Source organism: Hemibagrus wyckioides, linkage group LG15 (assembly GCF_019097595.1).
Source record: "Hemibagrus wyckioides isolate EC202008001 linkage group LG15, SWU_Hwy_1.0, whole genome shotgun sequence".
Classification (NCBI taxonomy): Eukaryota; Metazoa; Chordata; class Actinopteri; order Siluriformes; family Bagridae; genus Hemibagrus; species Hemibagrus wyckioides.
In genome coordinates, this window is record NC_080724.1 from 11,124,103 (window position 1) to 11,140,000 (window position 15,898).

General features: G+C 38.0%; 2 protein-coding genes, 1 long non-coding RNA gene and 1 other non-coding gene across 8 annotated transcripts in view; all 4 read left to right on the forward strand.

Moving 5' to 3' along the window:
* Positions 1-686: 686 nt before the first annotated feature.
* psmb11b (proteasome 20S subunit beta 11b) lies at positions 687-2,043 on the forward strand. Its single transcript, XM_058409746.1, has 2 exons — positions 687-697; positions 957-2,043. Exons 1-2 carry the CDS (start codon positions 687-689, stop codon positions 2,041-2,043), a joined length of 1,098 nt encoding a protein of 365 aa, XP_058265729.1.
* A 1,470-nt stretch (positions 2,044-3,513) lies between these two features.
* LOC131366108 (uncharacterized) lies at positions 3,514-5,832 on the forward strand. Its single transcript, XR_009206766.1, has 3 exons — positions 3,514-4,397; positions 4,634-4,669; positions 5,592-5,832. It is a non-coding gene; the product is annotated as an uncharacterized LOC131366108 (long non-coding RNA).
* Positions 4,495-4,577, forward strand: trnal-uaa (transfer RNA leucine (anticodon UAA)). The gene has a single exon. It is a non-coding gene; the product is annotated as a tRNA-Leu (tRNA).
* Positions 5,833-6,500: 668 nt separating the features above from the next.
* Positions 6,501-15,898, forward strand: part of utrn (utrophin) — a 179,931-nt gene continuing 170,533 nt past the window's right edge. For 4 of the 5 annotated variants that reach the window (XM_058410390.1, XM_058410397.1, XM_058410395.1 and 1 more), the window contains exons 1-2: positions 6,501-6,904; positions 10,602-10,729. In XM_058410390.1, the coding sequence (XP_058266373.1) occupies positions 10,651-10,729 (79 nt within the window). In that variant the 5' untranslated portion in view covers positions 6,501-6,904; positions 10,602-10,650. Of the gene's footprint in view, positions 6,905-8,940; positions 9,093-10,601; positions 10,730-15,898 lie in introns of those variants that run through there. The other variant, XM_058410391.1, reaches the window with a different exon arrangement.

Genomic DNA, 15,898 nt, shown 5'->3' on the forward strand with positions numbered 1-15,898 from the left:
CACTGCAAATGTATTCAGCATCACTGAAACAAACTACTGACTAGTGGATTTCTTTTCCATTCTTAACTTGGGACAAAATGATTTATAATGTGAATATCTGTGACAGTGTAACAGCCATCTAGATTAAAAAGAAATGTAGATCCAAGACAATGACAGCATAGTTAGCAAAAAGTGTTGTAAGTATGGCATAGTTAAAAGTGCTGTTGCCACTGAGGTTGGTAGATTATACTAAAATTGTACAGCTAAATACAGCTAACACAAAAATAGTGGAAATATATGGACATATATATGATGGGCGGCTGTGGTGCACAAGCTTCATCTCCTTTCATTCTGATACTTTCATTTCTAGCTGGTTTACATTTGTGAACAAAGATGAAGATCATTTATGAAGTTTCCTGCCGTATTAGGATTGAGGATCTTTTGTATAGGTCAAATGATTTAAAATGTAGCCAGTAAAAATATTTGTCTGTGCATTCTTGGTGTAATATGCCTTACGTGAATTTTACTGAATGGTCAGGTTTAATGGAAACAAATGCTTCATGAGTGACAAAGCTGAGTGCACTGCTCAGCTTAAAATAGCATTGTGTGCTTCGCTTCAGTAACTTCAAGCGTTTTCATTCCTCTATGAACCGAAACAGAGAACACTCGAGCATGGGAGTGGGTTCTGATAACACTTCATAAGGGAAATGTATAAAAGGTCAGATTCAGAAATGTTCTGTCCGCTTAAACTAAACATCTGATTTCATGTTCCGTTGCCTGCTTTAGACAATGGAACAGACTGAATATTTATTTCAATTCTGTTAAAAATTATTTAGTTATTGGTATTTTCTGCGAATATTAGCATTTTTTTCACATCATCATCACTTGGATGACTGGCAGTAAGTCATGGCATTACAGGATGTGTGTGGTTTCTCCTCTCATGATCTTCAATGGAACGCTCCATGTTTGTGTTCCAGGTCTCTGGAGAGAACCTTCTGCGTAAGTGGCTCCAGTACCAGATGGCTACAGGAAACCAGAAATTCAAATCCACTGGAATTTTATGTGCCGTCGTATGAATACCTAACGAAGAACCCTATTCAGTTTGGGCAAGTCCAACCAAACCTAGGCAGCAATGATTATTGCCACTACTCTGTACCTTCACTGTCCACCCACTCCTCCATTCCTCTGTCAGTCTCTCCTTCTGTTCCTCTACCATTCCCTCTGGGTCATGGCACCACCACGCTGGGATTCCTCTTCCAGGGTGGTGTGATTGCTGCAGCAGACTCACGATCCAGCTGTGCAGGCTTGGTAGCACATCCGGCATCCCAAAAGATCATACCTGTCCATTCTCACCTGGTGGGGACCACGTCAGGTACCTCGGCCGACTGTGTTCTCTGGAAACGCATCTTAGCGAGGGAGTTAAGGCTTTACCAGCTTCGATACAGGCGGAGGCTGTCAACGGCAGGTGCCGCCAAGCTGTTATCCCACATGCTACACCCTTTTAAAGGCACTGAACTGTGTGTGGCTGCCACTCTGTGTGGATGGGATGGAGGGGAGGAGGAAGAAGAGGGCAAGAAGACGAAACCATGTACAAGTGACAGGGGGGCCAAGAGGAGACCAGTGGCAGAAATGGATGACAAAACTTCTGTAGATCCCAAAACCAAACCAGTAGCTATCTCTACTACAACACACTCTGGCCCAAGCCTTGTTTATGTGTGCAGTGATGGCCTCCTTTTGAAGGGTGCTCTCTTCTCAGTGGGCTCAGGTTCTCCCTATGCCTACTCAATCCTGGATGAGAGAATTCACTGGGGGATAAGTGTTGATGAAGCTGTCTCTGTAGCCAGAGAAGCCGTCTATAGGGCCACGCACAGGGACGCATACTCCGGCAACAACGTAGATCTATATCATGTCACTGCAAAAGGCTGGACACGCAGGAAGAGGGAGGACCTCAAAGAAGAGTACTACAGAGAGAAGGAGAGAGAGAGGGAAAAAATGGAAGAGAGGAAGAGGGAGAGAGAGAGGGAAAAGGTCAAGCAAGAGGACCAGCCTGATTTTAACCAGTAAAAGGATACTGGATCTTGTGAAAATAAACAAATTTAAGCTATTCTTGTTCTGTGTATTTTTTCTAATTATTATTAATGTTAATGTTCTACATAGGATAATAATTTTTTCACATTTCAAAATATGTTAGCCTTAAAATTCTACTCAGTATTGTACATTAGTATACTGTTTGTGATCTCAGCCATTAGAGAATGTAGTATTAGCATTGTTTTTATTAAAACAAGTTTGTAATATGTCAGCATGGTTAAATTCTCCTTCCATTCCAAAATCTTCCATAAAATATCTGCTCAGGTTCTCAAAATGGGAGAAAATACAAAAGATGTAGACCAGTCTACAACATATAACATCCGGTCGGGACAAGATGGGCTAGCTAGTTGTGTGGCAATCAATAGGATTGTCCAAAATCATTTCACTATTCCCTGTGTACCGTCTGGGTCTAAGTTATTGGAGAACAATGGATTCCAACTGTAACAGAATATTCTCATTATGCTTTGAGACAAAAAAAATGGGTTTGAAGCTTCACATTGCCACCTAAATGCAAAACCATGAAGTCTGAGGAAAAGCAGGCTGTTGTTTTGCATTTCTCTGGAAACAGTGGAAGACATAGAGAGAGAGAGAGAGAGAGAGAGAGAGAGAGAGAGAGAGAGAGAGAAAGGGAGGTTTACATTAACCTCAACCTGGCGTCCACATACGAGGACATCACATTTTTGGTTGTGTACACCATAATACTTAATTCTTTGTAACTGGAACCTGCTGTACACGAAAAGAAGTGGCTTCATGTTCAAAGATAATATCTGGTTATTATATTTATTGGTTCCTCCTAACCCCAAATAGGTAGAAGAAATCTAAAATGCAAGCTCAGGTCTTAGGAGGTTAATACTCTTTTTTCATTTCCTTAAATTGAATCTATCCTTCATTTTTAATCCCTTTGCATGTTCACTGAGTCAATCTGGCACTGGCAACTTTAGTTATTTTAGTTTCTATTTGACTGCTACATAGGTACTGTATGCACTGCTGTTTAATCTTTCACATTTCATTACATTCACTGGTGACCAAATCACAGCCAAAAGTATTATTATTATTATTATTATTATTATTATTATTATTATTATTAATTTATTTATTTACTTATTTATTAACTTTTAACCATTTTTTAAAAATAATTAGTGCAAAGATCAATTTTCACTGAATTTATCTTAACCGTGTAATACCATTGATACCACTGACATAAAGACATCAATAAATTAGAATTTTCTTTCATTTCAGATAGGACAGATAAAGATTAGACTGAAAAGACGTCTTCAGTCATTCATTTCCCACTACTCTTAAAAGATAAACGCATTGATTTTTGCTGACAACATTCTTTAACCACAGATCTTTAGTTTCTATATACAGCAACAAAAGGCATGTGAGAATACAGGTTTTGGTCCTTCGTCAGTTATTCTCATTTGTTTTATTTGCACAGGCGTTGTCTTATCTTGGTCTGAGAGCCACGGGAACTTTCTGGAAACTTCTGCACCTATTTATAAGCAGGTGAAGACTGGCTTGTGTAGTTTTCAGGTCTTTGTGGCTTTCAGGTCTTCAGGTATTTCTTTTGATGTTCATTTCTGAGCATTTTGACGATTTTGTGTTTAACAGTATTATTTAGAATTAAAAACATGATTGGTGTTAAAAATATATAATGAAGAATTGTTGTTTCATGGCGAGTAATATAGACGCAATTTTACATTAGCAATACTAATAACCGTTTTTTTTTGTTTGTTTTTTTAAGTATAGATTAACAATTTTATTGAAATCAATTCATTCATTAATCCAATTAACTTCTGGTTTAAAACGAAAAGTGAAAGAAAAGCGTGGCGGAATCCTAAATCGCTTCACATCTGATACTTAGTGCACTAGATATGGTGTGAAGCCCATTATTTCACGAGGCTTGAAGTGTACCTAGTTAGGGAACAGTTATCCATTTGTTATTTAGCCCGCTACGATGTTCTTGGAGCTATTTTAGAAATCGATACTGAACTTTTTTTTTATTATACTATAGATGGGTTTAAAATAAACCCAAATGCTTTTTTAAAAAAGGAAATAACGTTTACCATTAACGTTAAATGTATTTTTAGTTATCTAGATTAATTAGCATTAGCATTGTTAACGCTAGCTGGTTTAGCCGGGTGCTTAGGGTTAACAGGTAGAGTGTACGCATATGCTAGTAGTTAGCATGTTTAGCTAGTGGCCTTGTATGAACGGATTGGAAAAGAAATTAAAATGGCGACGGGGATTCATGTAAGGAGAAATACCAAGAGAAATATATGAGAACTTCTCAACAACTACTGTATAAGGGAGCTAGCCGTGAAGCTGCGGTAAGTTGTAGCGCATTTTTATAAAAACCATATATATAAATAACAAATATATTGAGTTTCTTTATGTGCTGAAGCCTGGGAATAAGTGCTCGTGTTTACCAGGATGGCCGAGTGGTTAAGGCGTTGGACTTAAGATCCAATGGACATATGTCCGCGTGGGTTCGAACCCCACTCCTGGTAGATTATTCTTTTATTAGTCTAAAACGTTTTAATGTATTTAATTTGTTTTATTTCAGTGGTTGCAAAATCCAATGATGAGGCAAATAAAAAACGTAAGAATAAAATACCTCACATTTTCACATGCATTTTTTTTTTACGTTCGCACATTGCCACCTGTCGGTCATGTTTAACTACTACAGCCTTAAATCCAGTTTCCTAAACATTCAAAAACAGTGATTGCATTTCTTATTTCAGTCAAATGTACCAATGCACATAGTTGTTCATTGCCTCCAAAGCACTGAATATAATGAGTAAAATTAGACAATTGAATTAAAAGTTGTTAGAAGAACACTACAAGGGCTGACACTAAAGAGTTTTCCAGAAATAAATCAGTAAGGGATAAATCAGATAAGCGTTAGAGTTTCTAGTCAGACTTTTGGAGGTTGTGAAGAAAAGAAGAGTACACAAAGGATGAGAAAGATGGTGTCTTAAGGTGTCTTAAATCTGTGCATTTATCGTAGACCATGAAATCACAATGCAAGTGTGTAAGTACTTTTAATTGTACCACTAATGCAATCTGAGATTTCACAATTCAATATAATATTTGTGTTTTCTTTCAACTTTAGTGTCATGTGTCAAGTATTCACATTTCTAAAACCTTTTCACAATGAACATTTTTGCAAATAATTTACAAATAGAAAGAATAAAAGCAGTGATTTACACACATTGTGCACGTGCAAATCAAATAGTAAAAATCCCAATAAAGACCATTATTTCAATTCAACTATAAAATGTGGAAAGCCACATTATTAAAGCCCCTGAAAGTTGATATTTATGACCTTGAGAAAAGAATCAGGCAGGTCAGATTTTCTTACATCATTATGTTTGCTGTTAGACGTTACGTACAAGGATGTTTACAAAGCAACATAAACATCTCAACTCAAAAAGAGGACAAACCAGAAGAAAAAAAAAACATTTTAAACCATTGCTTTCGCTGTCAAAAGTGTGAGGTTGTTTAAACAATTTTCTCCACAGTTCTCCACAATGAAGCCTGAGGTGATGAAGACGCTGATAGAGATGAAGATGGTGGACGGACACTTTGTTTTCATCACTGTAAATTTGTCTGTTTATTTTTTTTCTCTCCACTAATCTATCCTTAAATAAATCAGTTTTATTTCCATATTTATTTTCCTTAATTATTTATTATTTTATTTATTTACTTACATTCCCTGTGAGTGTTCTAGTGATTTTGTATTTGTCCACAACACACACACACACACACACTTGTTGCTGTGTTGTTGTGTTATAAGAGTGTTATAAGAGACTTTGGAATTGCATTCAGAGTTCAGAGTTTTCAGGTAATCTATCTAATAAATCTTAATTTTAACAAAAACACCTTAAATTCATATTACATTCAGTTTGACAAAACAAAATAAATCAACAAAAGATGATTTACTTTAAATATTTTTAGTACATGAATAGTAAATTTATTTGTTCCTACTGTTTCAAGACAATATTTTTCCCCCCCGAAACAGTCAGTTAATTTCATCAAATTTCAATCACAAAACTACATTCTTATTTTATTTGAATTTTTATTAATTATCTTATATATATATATATATATATATATATATATATATATATATATATATATATATTTTCCCCTCACAGCAGGAACAGTTCTTTAAAAATATAACTCAGATATAATAATGGTCCATATTTATTGCATCTTAATTTAATAATAAAAAGTTATTATTCATACACTGTAATCGAATAAAATGTAATTATCAATTGAAATAGAATGCTTAATTATTAGGGTTTATTTGTTATACTCACGTGCACGCGCACGCTCCCTGTGGATTCGTGACCGCGCTCACGCCATTTTTTTTCTCTCCCCCTCCGCCGGAGGAAGTTCCTGAATGGGGCGGCGCGCGCGGAGCCACGGAGGGGCGGGTGCGCGCGCTGGGAACAAAGTTCGGCACGCCGACTCTCCCACCAGTATGGTGTGTTAATCATTTGCGAGGAAACTAAAATCCAAAAGTTGCTCGGATCACCGCCGGGGACGAACCGGAGGCGTTAGTCAGCTTGTTTTGTTTTTTTGGGGAGGCGCTTAAAAAAAGCAAAACTAGCTCGAGCTCGGCTTTGGATCCGTGTGCGCGTGTGGTTTTGTTTCTTTACTTTTATTTTTGTATGTCCAAAACACACGAGTGGAAAAGAGAATCGGAGGACGCGCGAGCTGTGGATGTGGCCTCACGCGCACGGGGGGAATAACGAGCCTAAATGTGCGGAGTTTATTTCCACACTGAGTCTCTGAGACTTCACTTAACTCGCATAGAGACTCTGCAGAGGTAAGAGGGGAGAGTTTAGGGCATCGTGCATTCTTTACTTCATTAGTATTCCATTAACCTTTAAAGCAATGATGAATAGCTCTTAATTAGAACACCTCCTGTGCAAAATCAATCATTTTAATCTTATATACAAGAAATACAAGGTTCTAAAGTTCACGTGCTGCTTTTTGTCCCAAACCACTGAGTTATCTATTGACTGTTTTAATTGATCTTCATTGACTGGATCTTGTGAGACAGGTGAGTCCATGCTTCTCAAAATCACATGGAAATGTGAGGTACAGCTACAGCAGGGTCAGGATTTTCTTCTGACCTCATTTACTTTATAAATAAAGTTAACAGGAGTCTATTGTAATGGGTTCTATTTTAAAAAGCTCAGATATAAAACACTCTGGCTCCAGAAAATAACCATAATATAACTATACTCATCAAAATAACAGACCATGGTTTTTTCATGGAGTAATTTGGTAGTGATGGGATCTGTGTGTTCTACAGGGTTTAAAGCATATGAGAACCCCTGCTAATGAAAATCTGATATTCTTGCAATATTTTCTCCTCCACTGCGCTCTCAACGAGAGACAAGTCGACTCTAGGAAAGAATAGTCTGAAAAAATAAATAATATAAATAAAAGCTGTATTCGAAACAAGGTGTCAGACTTCTTCCCACACTAGCTCTATGTAAGCTCACAGGCAAGACCCCCGTGTGATTTAGATGTAAAATAAACAAATAAATAAATGAATAAACAAAAAATGACATTTGAAAAAAAAAAGCTAGTCAGTTGATTGCTGAACTTGAAATCTGAAGACACTTCAGAAACGGTTTGTTGACATCTTAAAAATTAGATCTTAAATCCAACAATTTTCAACATTGGGAGAAAATAAATCTATAATAAGCTTTTTGAATCAGGATAAGGAATGAACACACTGTAGAACAAATCTGATGAATGCAGCTCATAAACATATATTATTAAGATATTTTTTTAATCTTATTTTAAGTAGAGCAGATCTAAAAAACAAAAAACAACCTATGATGTGGTTTAAACGTTTCCGCTCTAGTTAGCGTGGTTTAGAAAGTTTATGAAGGAAACTGACACATATTTATTAGAATGACCCATAAATCAACAAGCTGTCTGGAAGCAAACGTTTTAAAGATATATCATTGCCTTCAAGTCTTCTCAGTAATATTATAATGACACTCGATCCTCACCACATTGTCACGATTTCAAACATGGCTGACATGAGCTACAGCAGGTGGTAATTTTGCGTGTAGCTGCTCAGTAGTTTGTAGAGCTTTGTAGTTTGAAGTCTTGCGGATGATCGATCGCCTAACTAATCATGACGCCCATTTATTTTCCCCAAACCAACACACCCTGAACACACACCACATCAAGTCAATTCGTAATCATGACCACCAAACTTTAGAGGAGGACCTGAAAGCACGGTTTGACATAATGTGACATGACAGTGAAGTGGGCGGAGCTTCATTTTACCAGTAGCTAATCTTTAGATAATGCTTGAATTATGATCAGAGAGTAGCAACAAAGTTTATGGTGTACTGTTATCGTTACTCAGTTTGGAGAACGTGTATTTTAATTGTGCAATAAAATAGTGTTTCAACTTAACGTACCTGATTCTGATCGGGATTTGGTGTGTTAGAGGAAGTGGAGGTTAAACATAAATTTGTGAAGCCTTGTGACCCTGCTGAGGGACGTGAGTTTGGCAAATGAGGCCTGTAGGAACAGGACAAACAAAAGGGTATGTGTGTGTGTGTCATGTAATATTCAATGGGTTCATCAGTGTTGCCTAGGGCTGCACCATTATTCCACTGAGACTACTCCAAACTGCAGTTTTAACTGCAGAGGGAATTGCCGTAATAGGGGCTAAAATTTCCTTGCAGAAATTTAAAGTTAGATATTTACGTCACTTCTTTAAACCTTCATGCCGATCTGGTTAGCTTTTGACAGCCTCTTTGACGATTATCCTTTCTTGGAATAGATCCAGCATGCTCCATGTACTTGCTATCAAAACTCTCCAAACATTCCAGATTAGACGTTCTGCCCGGCCGCGAGCCCAGATGCCTTACTCAGGCTAACGTCAAGTAACCTTTTAAAGGTTTAATGGAGTGCTCAGTGTGGATCAAAACAGGAGTAAAGGTCAAGATGACGAGCGGATCGCGTTGTTGAGCAGCAGTGTGAGTGTATCTTCTTTACCTGTTAATCTGAGAATGGGATATATGTTAAGGATGGTGATTATTAGTGTGGAGCTATTCAGAGTGGTATCACTATTAGAGCAAATGAAAGAACAAAACAAATCCCGTAGGTTTTAGAAAGATATTTTTGAGAACGACTTTTCCGTTAAATCTCTCACACTGTCAGTATTTATCACGCTGTGATATTTATCATGAAAGTTAGAGGCAAAAACGAAAGGAATTTATTAGCATACTAGTGCTGTTTAGCCAAAAATAGCTAGTTTTTTCTTGAGTTCTGGTCAGCAATTCTGTCTCGGTTGTGTGTACAATAAATTTACAAAGCTGCTAGAAGTGACAGAAGGAGGTATCAATGTAATGTAACAGTAATGGATTAAACACAAAGTGTTTTTTTCTGTGCTTTAATGGCCACTGTGCTGGAAAGGAGTGCTGGAGGCAGAGGGGATTAGCAAAATTTTTGCAAAAAGAATGAGAAGTGCATTTTTAATCTGATTCATACCTTAACCGTGATTAGTGCTTGAAACTTGCACTGTCTGTTTTTGCTGTTTTTCCTTTTGAGAGGCTATTATTTCCTGCCTATTTATAAACCGTCATCATGTACAGCACCTGCATTCTTCTGCTGTGTGTATCTACCACACCTCCATGGTGTGGTCTGTTGTTGACATTTGGGTGCCATTGGGACCTTTGCGACTAAGACTACAGGGACAGGATTTTCTTGCTTACACTCTCATTAAAGCTTCTTTGAAAAACTTCCAGCTTTGGTGGAACTAATCTACTGGTGTGGTTTGAACATCTCTGACTGTCACATGACCCCCATCAGGTAAACAGTGAGTTGAGTGTTAATGCTTGTGCTACTCAGACTGAAGGTGAGCTGAGAATAATTATGATTTTAACACACACCTACCTTGTTGTTCCGCATTGTATGTGTACTTTATACACACCTCACACTTTCTTGACCACAAGCTGTCAAATATTTTTGGTTGGTTTTATGGTCGGCCACTGAGAATCAACCCCCACTGCCATCGTGATTCCTCAGATGGAGATGAAATGAATTCTTGGCTGCACCGCTGATAATTTCACACCTACGTCTACGGCAGACACGCCTCATAAAACCACCTTAGGATGTGTAGGTGTTGTTAGGCCGTATCCCACAACCCCTGTCTCTGGTTAGTTTCCCTGTACGGCATGTTATGCGAGTACTACAGTCAGCCTTGATGAGACGGCTGATAAGTTGTGGTTTTGAGGTTTTACAAGGGGAAAAACCTTTAGACATAACAAGGCTACAGATGAAAATGTTGTGTTTAGAACTATCCAGATTGAAAGTGTTTGCTTTGTTTCTAGACAAGGTTGTTATCTCTTGTTCCTGGTCAGACAGTAGATCATGAATCTTGCAGCACTTAACATCCCTGCGTTTGGATTTAACCAGGACTGGAGGAAGGAGAATCTTTCTGAAAAATGAATAAATAAATAAATATGTCAATGATTGTTTTTCAGGATTCACTGTGAGAAGTGAGCGCTCCAGGTCCAGCTCCAGCTCCTTAACATGGCGACCTCGGTTTCACAGGTGGGCACAGCTGATGGCGGAGCAAACGAGTTTAGTGACATCATCAAATGGCGATCAGGTGGGTGGTCACTGGTCATTTTAGGAGATTGTTTTATATCCTAGCAGAGAATGTCGGCTGTTTGTGAGAGAATTTTGGAGAATGGATGATGGTTTGGTTGAGTTGAATTGAGTTCTGCATCTGCTCATAGGAAGATACTCAACAGGACGAAATGAGAGAGAGAGACAGAGAGAGAAGGAGGGAGAGACGGAGTGCACCTGAGTGTGCCCATAATCTGTAATATAATAATGTCACAATTATGGTTGCTAAGATTTCGAAAGGCAGCGTTACACAAGGTCGAGTTATTGGCTGGATTTCAAGGTAGTGTTGCGTATATCCTTTTGCTTTTCAACAAAGACCTTCTTCTGTCCCTTGTTTGACGAGAGGGAACATTTCAATGAACCGCTAGTCTGAACGAGGAATCCATTTACAAATTCAGCTTAATTTCCTAGCATGTATAGCAGCTACCCTGATACTGTTTTGGTTCAAGCTTTCATGATTCTCTCCATTTTTCTAGTTCCAGAAGCTAATTACTTTTCACCAGACATGTCAAAGCCTCTGTGAATGAAGTAGAGAAAAACTTGTTCATTTCTATTGAGTACATTTTGAAAACTTTGAAGTATTTAATCAAATGTATGCTATTTGTCGGCGTGAAGTAACGTCAAAGTTAGCTAGCAGTTGAATGTTAGCTAAGTCAGTTAGATGCTAAATTTAGCATAGGTGAATGTTTGCTTGTTAGTTTTGTTTGTAGACAATTTTTTTTTAAATGGGATGATCTTAAGTTCCATTTCTAAAAGTACCTTAATACAATATTAAATACAAATTCAAAATCGAAAACTACGGATCAAATTGTTCGCGGGTTCAAAATATATGTTAGCATTGTTTACCTGCACCACAGCATGGCTCGCTCTCCCGCCTCAGGAATGTCTTTAGGACGTTACCCAGTAATGTGACAAGCAGCATTTTGTCTTCAAATTTCAAGTGAGAGAAAAAAAAAGACAGCTGGTCATATGAGGTGTCTGTCTTTAAGAGGTAAAAAACATTGTTGGGAATATGAGGCTGCATCCATCCCACGACCCTGTTGTTGATGATTTTGCTATAATAGCATGTGTTTTATTCCTTCCTTCATTCTCATATTAATATCCAGAACGAAACATGAAGTGTCTAACAGAATGCCTGAATACAAGAGAGAGCAAAACGACAAAAACTGAAAACAAATGGAGTGGAAAGGAAGAATGAATAAAGAGTTATTAAGAGAAAAAAAGTGACGTTCTACTGTAGGTCCAGATTTGCCATCAATCTTGTTATGAGCAGCAGTTTACTTGTGTTGTAGTTGTACAGGATCTGCAGCAGAGCAGAATGATTTGCGGCAGTGTTTTCAGGCTGAGGCCCGTCTTAGGGTACATTTATTCTCTCTCCGTGTGGGACGGGAATGCCTCAGCCTTCCCCGGGCTGGAATTCCTCCGCGGATCTGGATTTACGACACTTTCTCCACCACAATAGCTTTATTTTTTTTTGCCAGGGTCCCAGTTGCCTGGTAACGGTCAAAAGTTTTGTGTGTGTGTGTGTGTGTGTGTGATGATTTGGCTGCTTAAGCAGAACCAACCCAAGGAGTGTTCTCTGGTCCCTTTTTTTCCACAGACTTTTTTGGTATATGTTGTGTGCTGCTATTTCCAGCAGTTTAAAGTCGATTGGTTACCTAGTGAATTTTCTTTTTCATGCAAATATTAACCACATTTTAAAGTTTTATATTTGACATTTATAACATATTTTATAGTGAAATAGCTCATTGTGTGTACACAATACAATGATGTGAACATAAACAAGTCCTACACTCCTCTGAGGAAAACGTCTTAGCATTAGCAGTTTGTTTGCGATATAACGAGTATCTTTTCCTCAGAACACATACTCATAGCTTTCTTTCACTGAATTGTTTTATCTTTTATTTATTGGTATGAGGTGAATCATTTCAGTTGCTTGATTCAATTGATTTACTTGATGAATTGTGCTACGTGCTAACAGATTTGCGTGTTTACACAATAGTAGCCTCGGTTGTATCTAAAACATTAAAAAGTAGAGAGTATTATTGGTGTATTCTATGCAACCTTTTAGCAGCTGATGCTAAACATTACTACACTGTAATTTTAGTGTTTTTCATAGTGAGGTAAATATTGACTTTCCAAAGATCTTATCCTGTTTCCATAGTAACTGCATTACATTTCCCTGTATTAAAGACTTACAGTCTTAACTTGTATAACTTAACAGCTGTAACTAGTCTAACTTAACAAGTGTAACTACAAGGTAATTCCTTAGTTATTAATGAACATATCTGGGGTAAATGTTGATGTTTCTGATGTTTCCATGCTAACTGTGAATTTAAAGACTTAATAGCATTGTGCTAACTGTACTGCTGTGTAGCTTGGAGGCATTTGTTAGACATTTGAAGACATTGAAGCTGTAAAAGCTCATTGTAACTACAGTGTAATTGCAGCGTAGAGTCTTTTCTTAGCAATTTATGAATATTTCTGAGGTAAATGTTGATGTTGTAAATGTTTTTGTCTTGTTTCCATGGTCACTGTGCATTTCTATTTGTGTGTATTAAAGAATTAATACTTGTGTGCTAGCTATTTAAATTGCTAGGGTCAGTTATTAGTTAGTTTATGTGTAGTGCCCATATTTTCCACTTGCCTAGCAACAGTGGGCTTAACCAAATAGCATATGATGTATTTGTCTTTCAGTTTATATTAAGACTGAGGACCCGCTTTTTTTACAGGGGGGAAAAGTATGAACTGTAAGCTTGTTGAGAAACAGCATGATCAAGTGCCATTTGTGTTTTTGTGTGTGTGTTTTATGAGGATGTGTGGGCTGGTTGATGTGTGAAGAAAGCAAAAGGTGAACATGCTGCAGTGTTTACAGCTGTGTCAGCTGTGTGTGTGTGTGTCTGTACAGGCAGTGAAAGTGGTCTTTAGGTATTAATGTCTGGGGGGTTTTCCCAACATTTGGAAGACATGAAGAAAGAAAGAGACAGGATATATTTTCACAGCTGTGTGTGTGTTTGAGAGAGAGAGAGAGAGAGACTTTTCTGATGCCGTTAGAGGATGTCGCTAATCCACTGTTTTAACACCCCGCCTCTCCAAACACACACACACACACAATATGTTTCTCTCTTTCTCTGTCAGTTCGTCTCTGTCTCTCTGTGTTTATTTGTTCTTTTTCTTTCTCTTGTTTTATCTCTAAGTTTTATTAACAACTGTATATTAAATCTCTCTCTCTCTCTCTCTCTTTCCCTATTCTTTCCTCACATATAAAACCCCAGCAATCAGGACAGGAAGTGTCCCCAATCGACTTCCACTTCTAGTTCCTCTCCTTCTTCCTGTAATTGTGTTCCAGAAATTCAGCCATAACAAAACCCTAGGCCTCTTCATTTCAAATTAAACTATCATCATCTCCAGGAAATTATCTATAAAGATTTTATACTGAAAGGCTTAATGAGGGGCGTTTATTACTCGTCAGCCATAAATCACAACAGCACAATTTTCTATTTACCTCAAATGACGCTGATCAGCCATGACATGTTCGGCACTAAACGTTTGCTTTGTTAGTTTTGGACTGGAGGCTAATTGTATTAACCAGGTTGGGAAGCTTATATCTACCAGATTAGCATGCACACACTCCTGCTGTGAACCTCAGTGCGTTCGGCATGTCAGATGCGTCCACTGGTGAATTTGTGACTCTTTTGCACCAGAATTGTGTTTATTTCCAGTAACAACTGCTCTGTTAACAAATAGTGCTGGATAAGCTGATCAGAAATCACAGGTTTAAATTAACACATTTGTTCTGATACATTATTGTTTCGATAGTAACAAGGGACTTAGTTTACAAGTTTTTACATTTAATATGAAATAGATTTAGGAAAATGCTTCATTGTTGATGTGCTGAATTAGCATTTCTGGAAGGAGTCTCCAGTGTGAGCGCTTTGTAACAGTAAGGGTTTTTTTGTCTAATTACCTTTACAAAAGAGAAAAGTGATAACAGAAGCTAACTTGTTCATATTAAAGTGATGCTTCATTCTTTAATAAATAAACATTGGAATTGTTTACAAAGGTGTGAAACTTTTTGGAAAGTTTTGTTCGAGGAAAAGAATTTCTGGGTGGTAACTGTAATCTGGTTGTTGATTATTTTCCCGTAAGATTGTTGTTGCTAAAAGTTTTCCTGACTAGCTGCACTAGCATTAGAAACAAATTCAGACACCGAACAAACATGGATTCTTTTTGCCTCATTATGGCTCAGTTGAACACTTTCAAAGTGCATAATTTAAATGCGGTTTTATTGATGAACAGAATCTTTTTATGGACAGCTAAATGTGCAGAGGATGTTGGGTAATGTAGTAATGGCATGTAGAGGTGCCAGTTGATTTGTCTGTAATAATTTGTCAGCAGTAATTTGACTGGCTGCATTGCCAGGGCACAGTGGAAAATTAATCCAAGCCAAGCCCATGGCCTCTACTGGAACACACACACGCACTAGGATGAAGAAGAGGCAGCACTAGCCAAGTTTTACATAAGCAGAGCAGCGGGTCGTAGAGTTAAAGAACTGCCCTGAGTGGCTTTGTGTCGGGTTTTAAAGAAGCTTCACTGTTTCGAGGCTCGGTGTCAACACCTTCATCATCGACCCCCACGCTACCTGTCTGACCTCCCGCTGAGCATTCTGGGAAAGGCTCAGAGGTCACACAGGTTTGTGACAATGCTGTTAACATGGTGTGACGGCTTAGTAGAAGCTGGAGCTTTCCTTTTGTTCTTGGGAAACGGAGACTGTGCGTTCTGTGTGTGTGTCATGTGAAACCTTGAAAAATAAAACAGTGGCGCACATAAAGGACTTACATTCAGGGTGATCTAGTTACACATGCACCCAAACACGCACACACACACACACATAGACAGTGCCTTAGACACCAAACGTTCCCACAAGTATAGGAATGTTTTGACTTTATGAGGACATTTAGCTGGTCCCCATAAGGAGACACATGCACACGCCTACACACAACCACCTTTTTGTTTGTGTGTGTGTCTCCTTATGGGGACCAGCTAAATGTCCTCACACACACACAGTTTTTCAGCCACATGTGTGTGTGAGACAGCTTTGGTTTTATGAGGACATTTAGCTGGTCCCCATGAGGATCAAAAACTTTTA